Source organism: Malaclemys terrapin, chromosome 24 (genome assembly GCF_027887155.1).
Source record: "Malaclemys terrapin pileata isolate rMalTer1 chromosome 24, rMalTer1.hap1, whole genome shotgun sequence".
NCBI lineage: Eukaryota > Metazoa > Chordata > Testudines > Emydidae > Malaclemys > Malaclemys terrapin.
Window position 1 is genome coordinate 13358385 of NC_071528.1, and position 12050 is coordinate 13370434.

General features: G+C 45.2%; 1 protein-coding gene across 1 annotated transcript in view; it reads left to right on the forward strand.

The window, feature by feature from the left end:
- The first annotated feature begins 4204 nt into the window (after positions 1-4204).
- Positions 4205-12050, forward strand: part of EFNA2 (ephrin A2) — a 149857-nt gene continuing 142011 nt past the window's right edge. Inside the window, exon 1 of the mRNA XM_054013892.1 lies at positions 4205-5727. Coding sequence (XP_053869867.1) covers positions 5606-5727 — 122 coding nt within the window. The 5' untranslated portion in view covers positions 4205-5605. The remainder of the gene's footprint in view (positions 5728-12050) is intronic.

Sequence of the window (12050 nt, forward strand, 5' to 3'; positions counted from 1 at the left end):
ATGAAGATATTGCTCTTGTCCCGCCCCATCCCGCCGTTCAGGTCAGAAAACTGAGACACAGAGCAACTAAGCAGTCACGTAGAAAGTCTGTAGCAGAGCCAGATCTCTGGTCCCTGCACTATGGTGTGTTAGCCTCAAGAGAGGCGTTAACATGGCAGCTGGACTGAATATCAGAGCTGGAGTTTACATTCAGCCTCTCAGAATTCTCCTTCTCGCTGCGGTTGTGCTAGATCCCCTTCACCCTCGGTCTGTACATTTTTGTGGGCAGGCTTGCAGGGGCTCAGTTGCTGTGTTCCACCCCAGGGCAGGCTGCACCTCTGTGCACGCTGGAAGTGTTCCTCCCCATACGTATAGTAGCTTGGGATCCTTCAAGATCAGGAGCCCTACACAAAACTGTGAGCTGTGTCATTGTTATTATTTGTAGAAGATGGTGTAGCAAGGACAGGGGTAACCCGGATGGGAGCTGGCCGTGAATTTAAAAGAACGCTCGCGTCGTTCCGAAAGCTCCCATGGGGGGAAAACATTTCTCTCTGTGTTTCTGCTCTCTCGATTGTGTTTGAAGTTAAAAGTTTTTTGATCTTAATTGGCATTTGTGAGCCTCCTGCCAGCAGCCACCAGCCGGCTGGGAAGTAACATGGCCAGGCAGCCCGGTGTCAGGGAGTGGAAACCAGTCCTGAGCATCTTTCCTGCTGGATTGACCGTGGGAGGGATTGTCCTTTTTCTCTGCCTACGGTCCCACTAATCCCATCCACGTTAGGGGATCTTCTCTCTGCCCCATCAGTCGGCTCGAGGGGATCCTCCAAGAACACGAGGCTCCCCCTGGCCTCGGATGTCCCAAATTCTGATTTCCATAGGCCACCCCCTTGTGCTGCAGCGAGATGCTTGGGCAGGCCCAGACATTTTTTTTCTTTAGCATTTAAAAAAGGGATCAAATACAGCACTGGCGTAAGCAGGTGCAAATCCTTTTGAAACCAAAGGGAGTTGAGAGGAAGAATGACCTTATGGAATGGGACTCAGGGGAGTTCAGTGCCTTTCCCAGCTCTGCCATGGACTCCCTTGGGCAAGTCACTTCATCTTTCTGGGCCTCAGTTCCCCATCTGTGAAATGGGGATGCTAATCCTTTGTCTCTCTGGTTTAGTTAGACTCTTTGGACAGGGACCATCTCTCGCTATGTGTCTGTACAGTGCCTAGCACAGTAGGTCTCTGATCCTGACCGAGACCTTTGGGCGCTACCATAAACACAATCAGGAAGATGATTACCAGCCATGAAATTGTACCCTGGAAATGGTGTAACAAAGTTGTCCCCCGTATGATCAGATGCTTCCTTCTCCGGTCCACGTCAGAATCTGTAATATACTATAGCAAGCAGCCACCCTGAAGTGCTTGAGCTTCTGACCTCTGTCTTATCAGCACAAACTTGAGAGGCTTTCTGGCCTATCAGAGAGCGCTTAAGTGGCAAAGCTCATTTGCAAGTTCTCAGCCTGGGTACCTTTCCTGCCTGCTGTCCAAGCATATCATGTTTATCCTGGGTTGTTTCTTCCTCCGGACCGATGCCATTGTTTGGCTCCAGCTTTTGACAGGTCAAGGTCATGAGAAGCTTCTACTCCAGTATGAAATCCCCTCTCCCCTCGTCATGGAAAGCCTGTTATCGTTCTGGGTCACACGAACACCAGTCCTGAAGCTCTAGGCCAGAGGCAACCTATTCCCAGTAGTTCTGCTTCATAAGCCCATCTCATACCATGCTAAGCTACTTCTGAGTGGCTAGAGTAACTCACTGTCCTTTAAAGAGTCCTGGTTCCCAGCATTCCAATTCTAGGTGCTTTGAGGTCTTGGGAAAAATCTCCAATCTGGCTTGGCTTGGGGACTGCTCCAGTTTTTACCAAGCCTCAAGCGCACTTCTCTTGCTCTGCTGCTTGGACGAAATACGTTTTTGTTTGGTTTTAGTGTATTTTCCCCTCCTTTGCACTGCAGGCTTCAGTTTTACACAGCCCAACTGGCCGCAGCCTGACACTACACCAGGAGTAGGCAACCTATGGCACGCATGCCGAAGGCGGCACACGAACTGATTTTCAGTGGCACTCACACTGCCCGGGTCCTGGTCACCAGTCCGGGGGGCTCTGCATTTTAATTTAATTTTAAATGAAGCTTCTTAAACATTTTAAAAACCTTATTTACTTTACATACAACAATAGTTTCGTTCTATATTATAGACTTATAGAAAGAGACCTTCTAAAAACGTTAAAATGTATGACTGGCACGCAAAACCTTAAATTAGAGTTAATAGATGAAGACTCGGCACACCACTTCTGAAAGGTTGCCGACCCCTGCACTACACCAACAGTGGCCGGTCCCCTCTTCCCAAATCCTCTCTCTTGCTGGCCATTGCCGCTGTGATCATACATGACGGACCATGTGCGAGCCCCGTCGGTGTGGGGAAAAGGCATTTTGTGGCTGGGCTTGATGAATGAAAACAAGTAAAACTGATGGACAAGTGGACAGCTTTATGATAGCTTCGTGCTGACAGGAAGAAAGATTGGTTGACGGTGGCTTGATAGAGAAATATCTTGATGGGAGTCAGATAAAGAGATGTATAACCTTGATGACAGAGAAGTCAGTTGCACAGGAGGAGGAAGAATTCTGCCTTTATTTTTGGGGGGTGTCACACCCACAGTTCACTGGCGTTTTCAATTGAGATTTGCCAAACAATGATGCAAATCCATATTTGATTCATATTGCACCTATCCAGATAATGTATCCCAGGTGCTTTATAATAGTGCTTGTTTTGTGTTAAAAAAAAAAACCCTCCTCCAAAACAAAACGTAGGTGAGATTAAGGGCCAGATTTAAAGCGGTAAATAGGTGCATGCAAGCCACCTCGTCAGCTGTACAAAAGCGCACGACTCCCACTGATTTCAGGCAGCACCTTGTCATTTTTGAAAAGCTTTAGGTGCCTAAATACCTTTGTAAATCTGGCACTTCAGCAATACTAGATCCGAGTGAGGGCATGGCTTTGTCGTTTGAGTAGCTAGCCTAGACTAGATGGAGCTGCAGGCTCAAATCTCCCCCCCACCCCCAGCATCAGTTGATCCTTTGGAGGTGCTGATAATTTGTGCGTAGGGGTCTGAAACGATAAGGCCCTCAGCTCTCACTTGAAGTCATTGGGAGGTGAAGGTGCTTAGGGCTTTGCAGTATCAGGCTGTCATCTGAGGCTGGTAAGTGGCTCACCATACACTTTACTGTGTCTGGGTCTTTTAGAAGAGACCTGAACTAACCAAGCTCCTGTCTGCCTGCTTGGAATGGAAGGATCCCCAGGTGTTCATAGGGGTTTGCTCCTGCATTCCCGGCTAAGATTTCTCCTCCCCTGCACTGGTGTTAGAAAATTATCCTGCAGCAGTGATCTAAACCACCGCCGTTTACATCAGTGATTCTGCAGGGTTCGGGGCCCGTCTTGCTCTATCCCTGCTTGAAGGTGGGTCGCTGCGTGCCAGCAGGCCGCCCCCTGCGTTGGCCAGGCTGTGCGGGGTTTGGGGATGAAAGGTGCTGTGTATAATGGAGTAGGGCTTTGAATGCAAAGGGCCAACGGGCGTTGCTGTGGCTGTATACGAGTTAACTATTATTATAAATATGAATTATTGTCTGTCTACAAGATCTACGAATGAACGTGACGTATACGTGCAAACTCTCATATTATTTAGATTACGATTTGATTTGCTCACCTATGAGCTAGCGATGAAAAGGACTGTATAAATGCAAGGTATTTTTTCTGATCTCTCTCCCCCCATGTAGTCTGCCTGGCTCCCTACACCATATTTGGGCCCTTTGCTTGTATTTTTGTAAGGTGATCCTTGCCCGTGGCACTAAAAAGCCCACCAGGCACAAGCCAATAACTAACCCCCCCCCCCCCCTGCTCCCAGGCCTGGAGCCAGGGAGAGGACAGCCCAGCCCTGAACCCTGCTCTGGCTCGAGGAGAGCCACTTCCAGCCTCTCCTCTCGCTCTCCAGAGCAGAGACTGACTCGGCAAGAGACACCCCCATGCAGAGGTGGGGCCAAGCCCGTGTGAGCCTGGTGCCGGCCAACCAACCTTGAGCCCGGGGCTCCGCCTCTGTGAATGGGGGGCCGAGCCGCGGTTAGGGTGACCGCAAGTGGCAACAATGTAAAAAAAGAGAAAAAAATCAGTTTCATTCACTCGGAGCTTGCAACTCCGGCGAAAGAGGCGCCGAGGAGCGGCGGGGGCGGGGGGCAGGGAAGAAGGGGAGCAGTGTCCCTGCCCATCTCTGCAACTTTGGACTGAGAGATGGGGGGGGCCTCATTGCTGATCATGGTGCACTTGCATTAAAAGCCCGGGGGAGGGGGGGCAGGAGAGGCCTCCTGTCCCCCCGCCTCTGCCTTTTGCATTTCATTTCGTTGCAATGTTGGTTCGTTTGGTTTCTGCCTGTTTCAGGCTGAAGTGAAAGAGGGAGAGAGAGAGGGGGAGATCCTGGATGCCAGAGGGAAGCGGCAAAGGTCTGTGAATCGGGACTGCGCTGAGTAACCGGTTGTAGACTGGAGCTGATCCTGGCACGAGATTTGCAGCGCCTGCTCCCCAGATCTCAGCCCATTCTGGTTTGACAGGTGTGGGGAAGGCGCCCCGACTCTTCCTGGGGAAGGCAAGGGCAGAAGGAGCCCTTTAAGAGAAGAAGAACTTGGTTAAAAGTTTGTTTTGGGGGTGGGGGAAGAAATTATTCACGCTTGGAAATATGTGTGTCTCTCTTGCTGGGCTGTGGGATTGCTGAGGACGATGGGTTGGCTCTAAGACTCTGAAGGAAACCTCCCCCCCTTTGCATCGCTGTTGCTGAGTGCGAAGTTGCCTGCTTTATATTTCTTTTCCTCCTTGGAAGACATGGGATGTGTCCGTGTGGCAGTGCTCTCGGGGAGAAGAGGAACGACAAACTTTGCCTGTTGACTTTGCTCCCCTTTGGAGAGGGCTGGACCATGCCTGCTCAGAAATGGTAAGGGGATCATTTGCAACCTGTCGCTTGAGTCTGCCGACTGCGGCTGTTCCTAGCTCTCCTTGTCCTTTAAATTTGCACCGATTGGATTGAAGATTTTTGATTTGGAAAGACATGGGATCCCTTCTCTTCTCCTGCAGGAAAACCACCTACAGAGTTTGAGAACCAGGGACTTTGCTGGTGCAGAGAGAATGCACGAGAACAAGGCGAAGGGAGAAAGTTATCGGTGAATTCCCCTTCTCACCCCCCATAGGACTTTCATCCACCGCTGGATTATTTAAAACAAAAATCCCCACGGCCGCACCTACACCAATACAATCAGATCATACTGAAGACCGGCAATACTTTTGTTTCCAAAAGATCCGATTGCAACAGACTTTGCAACAAGGGGCGACTGCACCCAGGAACTGCACATGCTGCCTAGCAATGATTGCAAAAGGGATCCACTGCTCTGAATGAATCAGGAGTGTTTAGTTGCATCAGGAGCAAGGGCAGCCAGAGGCTCTGGGAATAAATGAACCGGTTGCATTCTTGGTAAAGCGAAGCCTTGCAGAGAAATCGGAAGGTGGGGGGGAGGTGGGGAGAGAGAAGAGAAGGAAGAAAGGACGATAAAATACGATGGTGCATTTGGAGGTGGCCGTGCTGCTGGTAGCCCTCGTCGGGGTTTGTGTCTGGACTGATGATACTGGGAAAGTTATCTCGGATCGCTATGCTGTTTATTGGAACAAGAGCAACCCCAGGTAAGATGGACAGAAGCCAGATGCATGTATGCACCCTCCACACCCGCCCCCCTTTCTATGCAACCCCAGGGCAGCATCAGAGAAAGCCAGCGTCCCAATGTTCCCCTCCAGCCCTAGTAAAGAGGGAGCTGGGCTGGGGGGAGGGGGCTGGAGGAGGTGGGGGAGAGAATCTGGCTCACATCATCATTTTGCTGTTGTACATGTGTTTGTTTGGTGGGTGGTTGTGTTGGCTGGGACAAGAAGGTCTTTTATTCTCCAGGGATGCACCAAGCCTGCCACAGAGCCGTTCCTGCTGGGAGATAGATCTCTCTCTACGTATGCATGTAGGTGTATATATATATACATACATACACACACACATATTTCCTTCCCCCTCTCTCCTCTAAAAAGCCCAGTGGCAGTGATCAGGGCAGAATGCAAACTTAATGATCCGTTCAAGCTGAGTCAGGCTGAGGCAAATAAGGTGAAAGGTGCAAATCAGATGGTGCCTGGGTTTTTCTGTTTGTTCATGGAGTGGGAGCAGAAAGGGCAGGATTATCATAGACGCTGGGGAGAATATTTTATATGAAAGTTGCCACCAACTTTTCAGCTCAGCCAAGGCCTGATTTCCCGAAGAAGTGAGAGTGATGCCTACCTGGAGAGTTGCAAACAGTCTGCCTTAATTTATTTGTCTTGTGTGTGTGTGTGTGGGTATTATTGCTGACTTGTTGCAAAGCAAAGCATTCCTAAATAATGAATCGTGTCAATTTGCTCATTCAGACTCCTCTGTTGTAAAACTGGGAGTGGCAGAAGTACACATGCATACATGTGTATATAGATTTGGTCTAGCTATGATTGTATTTGGCTTCGCTTGCATAGTGATTTGATATCCTCAGGAAATCAGCATGTTTTATTAATAAAAGGATTTGTTGCAAAAAAAGCAATTCTGGGCAATATCCATTTGCAGTGAATAATGGATTTTTTAAAAATATAATAGATGGCAGCTACCAGTAAGTCTCATATTTAACAGGAAAAAAACCCCAACCATTATATTATATTTTATTTACTGCTGCTAGTTTTAAGGGGCTTTGCGAGAGTTTCACTTTTAAACTTGTAAGTCCTTGTTGAAACAAAACTGATGCAAACCCAATAGATATAGATATTAATTTTACAGCTCTGTTTTTTGGCAGACGTGGTGCTGGCACCAAAGATCCATTCACCCAGAAGCCAATTCTGGGAAGTTGTGAGTCTGCTTAGCCAAGGTGAACAAATTATAGCAGTTTTCAGAACCACTGCAGACTGTAAAATCAATTACACGTCACTTAGGAACTCTCTTCTTGTTGAATTAAACACCCTCCCTCCGATGACAGTTGTTCATCTTTCTTTGATTACTGCCTGCTGGTTCAGGTGTATATTGGATGCAGGTAAATATGGCTCATGCAGGAATCTTTTTCTCAGTTGCCTTTTTAAAGTTTACAAATGGCTGAAGAAGAAGCCTCGCTCCTGGTCTGAGCTGCAGTAGGTATAAAGATGAGGTCTATGTGGGCAAGTAATTTTGTTATTACTTTAAGCGCAGGAGGGATGCAGATTCGTGTGTATTTTTCAATAGTGAGGATTTCCATTTCTCAGGAAGTCAGAACCAAAAAAGGCCACATTACCTTTAGAGATTCATATTAAGCCCAATAAGATAGCCCTGGCCTGCCCTACGGACCATACTTAGGGGCTCTGCAACCCCTGGGTGTCTGTTCTTAAATTTGCCCAATTTCTGTTGTGAGATATTTAAACTCTACCATACTCCTTGATAATGAACTTTGGGTAAATTAAAGTTTTCCCTTCCATGCAAGATCCTGAGCTGGTACTATTTGGGGCTCTTGAAAACAGAATGGATCTTCCAGTTTGACTTTAAAAGAAAGCGTAACTGTGGGAAATGTATAGTGTGGAGTCATGAACGTACACGGTGAGAACCCGAAATATATAACAAAAGGCATCTTGTACTGCCAATTATTGCCACATGATTATTTAGAATAAACCCCCATGGCTGCTTCAGTGGTGAGACTAGAAAATGGGTTATCTGTGTTCAGAGGCTCATAATGGCTTTTGCGAAATATTATTCAGTCTACCAGTGTCTAATAAATAGATCACAAAACAGTGATTGCATGTGGTGTGGAAAACTCAGAATTGAGAAACAAGATTTCCCAAATACTGTAAAGGGGGAAAAAATTTAAAGTTTTTTTTTCTTTTTTCATTGCGGTTGAAAAAAATGGTATTTGGTTACTTTAATTTGTCTTTGAATTTAATTCTGTTCTTTCAAAGGTTAATTTAAACAAAACAAAAGAAAGTTTCAGTTTTGTTGTAATTCTTTTAAGTCTGAATTTTTTGGGAAAACAAAATAATTTGAGTTTTAAATCAAGATTAAATCATTGTCCCCCCTCACGACTCAGGTGACTAAGACCATAAGGAATCCTTCCTCCCCCCCCAAAAAAACCCCCCACAAACACCCCTGCTTGAAATAGACAAATATGTGGACAGTTCTGTTGAAAATCTACTTTTTACAATTAAAAAAAAGTTACACTAATCACCAAAATCTTCTTTATACGGCACTAAATATAATTATCACTGAGTTTGTAGGAACAGTAATTGTGCTAATTTTATTCACTAGATGGTTTATATTTGCCGTTTCCTTTAGATTTGTTTTATTTATTTGGGTAAAAAGAGTATTTTTTGGCTATCTTCAGAACCTGCAGAGCGTTAAATCCGTGCAGGTATGGAAACATGAACCTTAGCTGATCTTTATGTAAAGACCTGTGCTCCCTTGTAATAGTGAAATAGACAAATAGGTAGCGAAATAGACAAAATGTTGCTGCTGACAGGGGGAGACCTTTTGCACTTTCAGTGCTGGAGATATTTCCCCCCTCTTGCTGTGGGAAAGCTCCAAGGGGAACCTTTAATAGAGAACTTTTTATTTTCCAGTTCGCTTCCTGACAGTATGAATGGACTCTTCATTCTAGTTGATCTCCAGTGAAATTTTTACATTTTATTAGAGCTCCCAACTGTATTTCAATGAGGATCTCTGTCCAAACGAGCATAGCATGATGTATGAAGTGGAGGCTGGTGAGACAACTTGTGCATGGGTCTTTGATGCAAGTCGGTCTGTCTCACTAGTATGTCCCTTATATAATGATCTGTAGTCACCTATAGACTGTTAGATGCACACAGGATTAGCAGAATCTTAAGAGTCTTCCTACCAGCTTTATTTATCCAGCCATCGCATGTTCTCATGGAGGGATAAACAGGATCCTAAAATGTACAGTTTCTTCCAGCGTCGTGTCTGTGTTGCTCATACAGTAACCCTAAAGTTCGGGAATCCCATCCTTTTGTGCGTGCAGCCCTGTAATGGCTTCTTTATGGGCCGATTTTGTTGCATATGGATTTTATTATCTCTCTCGCATTTTTGTTGGGGGTTGGAAAGGAGAGATTTTTTTCCCCCCTCACTAAGTTTTTGGTTACAGCTTCAATTCCTTCCCAGCTTCCACGGCCTTTGCTCTTTTCTTTTGTTCTGTTAAATGCCAAACATGTGCGAGGGCCCTTACAAGACAGAATGGATGTGGCTTTAACATATGCTATGTGACCGATCAAGCTTTAGGATCAAGGTCGTTGGAACTGGGGGACAGTATCGCCAGATATTTTGGGTCAGTTTCTGTTACTAGGTGCTCAAGGATTGTTACAATAGTACTAAAAGCTGAAATTAATTGATGGTACTTCACTCCCCCTTGATATAAAGATCTCAATAATAACGCTCACCTTCTGTTATAAGGCTCATGACCTTTACCTCCCAGCTTCATGAAACATCACTATAATTGCCCTTTTTGCCACAGCGCCTCTGTCCACGCCCCAGGGTGGGGGTATATAGGAGGGAGTGGGGGTATTTACCACTTACGCTTTCCTTGTGAAACATTATTTTATCTGCAAAGAAAAAAATAGGGCCGGGGGTGGAAAAAAAAAAAAAGAAAACGGAGAAAAGGAAAAAAGAACAATGAAAAGGGTCAGTGGATTTTAGCGAGATGCATTAGCAACATTTGGATCCAGTTAAAGGTGCCAAATTTTCCTGATGCGTTTACGTCCCGCATTGTGGTGTGCCGCGTGTGTATGTCTCCGTTCCGCGTGAGTGGGTGCAGGACATTTCGGGCAGTTTATTAGATGTAGTAAACACAGAAATTTCTGTTGAGTTTTCTGTTCATTTTTTTTAAAACCGACAAGTGGTGTTTTTATTTATTTACCTTTAGAGATAGCAGAAGTTTGCGTCAATCTTTACAAACATTATTTTTTGTCTGTTGTTTTCTGTTTTGATTTATGTTCTTTTCCATGTTGTTTAATAAAGGATAAATGAGAAATATTAAAAAGGAAAGAAAGAAAAGGAACAAAACCATAATCCTTAAAACCCACACGCCTGGCTTTGCAATACGCGTTTTTCCTTTCGATTTGTACTATAATTTATACTCCATAGAAGCCAATGTTAAATCTCACGGTCCACATGATTTGTCTGGGTTGCACAGTAATTCCACACTCAATAATTGTGACCAAATTAAAAATGAATTGTAAATTGAGACACTATGGTCTACCTGTTCTATACACGTTTTTAATATAGGTAGTCTCAATAGCTTGAGAGAGACGTATTGATAAGGGTATTGTAACCATGCATCTGGAAAATGATAGATACGTTTTATTAAATATGTCTCATATTGGGCAGTATCGAAATACCCGTAGGAGAGATTAGATATCATGTATCTATATCTAGCTCTCTTTCTAGATATACACCCACTTACATACAACATATATGTACTTACGTACACACATTTATTTGTGTGTGTGCGCGCGTGTATGTGTGTGTGTGTAATATATACACACTAATACTTTTGTATACGCTTAAATGATGGAGGTACCAGTTGTTCTCATGAAGCTGTAAACACCCCAATCAAGCTGCATAAAATGGGCATATGTGTTTCCCATTCATAGATGTATATCTAAAAATCTATGTCATACTATGTTACATGCATGTTGACTGTAATATCTGAAAGGAGCCACTTTCATATTGGTTCACACGAGTCATTGTATGATTGCATGCAAAGCCCAACGTACAAACCATGAATGTTTAACTTCTAGTGATGGAAAAGACCCTGATTTAGAGCTCCAGTCCATTGCTCGGCCAATGCAGGATTGTTTGCTACAGTATATTTTCTAGAGTGCTGTACCGTAGAGTTTTAATGGTCCCGAGCGGTGGGGTTTTCTTATGCAGCACCCGCATAGACATTGCATATATTTTTAATCCATTTGACAGTGTAGTGCAGGGAACCCTTATTTGTAGGGCTTGTGAGCCAGTTGGTAGAGTTTGGGTTGAATTAAAAATGTAGGCGAGGCAATGCCGATGGAGCGCGGAGAGTTGAGAGTTTTGTGTGTGGAGCACGTATGTATCTCATGCCATCACTTAGAACCAATATTGAAACTTTTCCAAAACCTGTCCTCCAACTAGTTGGATCACGTTACGTCCGTCGATTGGAACGCACATCTACAAACTCTGGTAGCTGCATTCGGAGGTACGGCTGTTTAGTGGGAAGGAATGACTTCACTCCAAGAGGGCTCTCTGATACTGTACGGCCATAAACCCCACCAAACCCGCACTGTCCTGTGCGTGATTGAAAATCTCTACAAAGGCAGAGGGAGGACCATGGATTTAATATTTGTCTCCATTCCCCACTCTACCTGCAACTATGTAATAGGCAGGTTATAGTAATTCTAGAATGACAGGAACTGCATTTGCTGCAGGAAAGCTGTGGACACAGCCATATATTTATATATATCTAAAGAAAGAAATATGCAGCGTATTAGGTATTTTCTCTCTCTGTTTCCAGTACAGGTACAAACACCGTAAATGCTCTAGCGTTTACCCATGTCCTATATTTAACTGCCAAGTCGTTTCTTTGCCTCGGAAGATTTATTTTTTGATTTTTATTGTGTTAGCACCTCTGGGGTTTCTTTTCTGTTCTCCTGCACTCCCCCAGTTTTGTGGAAGTCAGGGATCGGCAAACTGGACAAATAGTCCCCATCGGGGAGGTAAACCCTTGGGATTGGGGCAGGCCACGGGGCAGATGACCAACTGCATGGTGATGCTCAGTGATACCCCCCCAATGGGAAGAGCTTTCTGGGGACTGTCCAGGCACCAATCTCAGCCCTGTCTGGAGTGGGGTGGAGGTGCTCGCAGACGAGTTGGTGAGATGTCAGAGTTCGTCTTGCTGTTTGGATGCGAGTGGAGGGTTCCCTTCCAGACAGGGCAGGTTTGAAGGCTGATC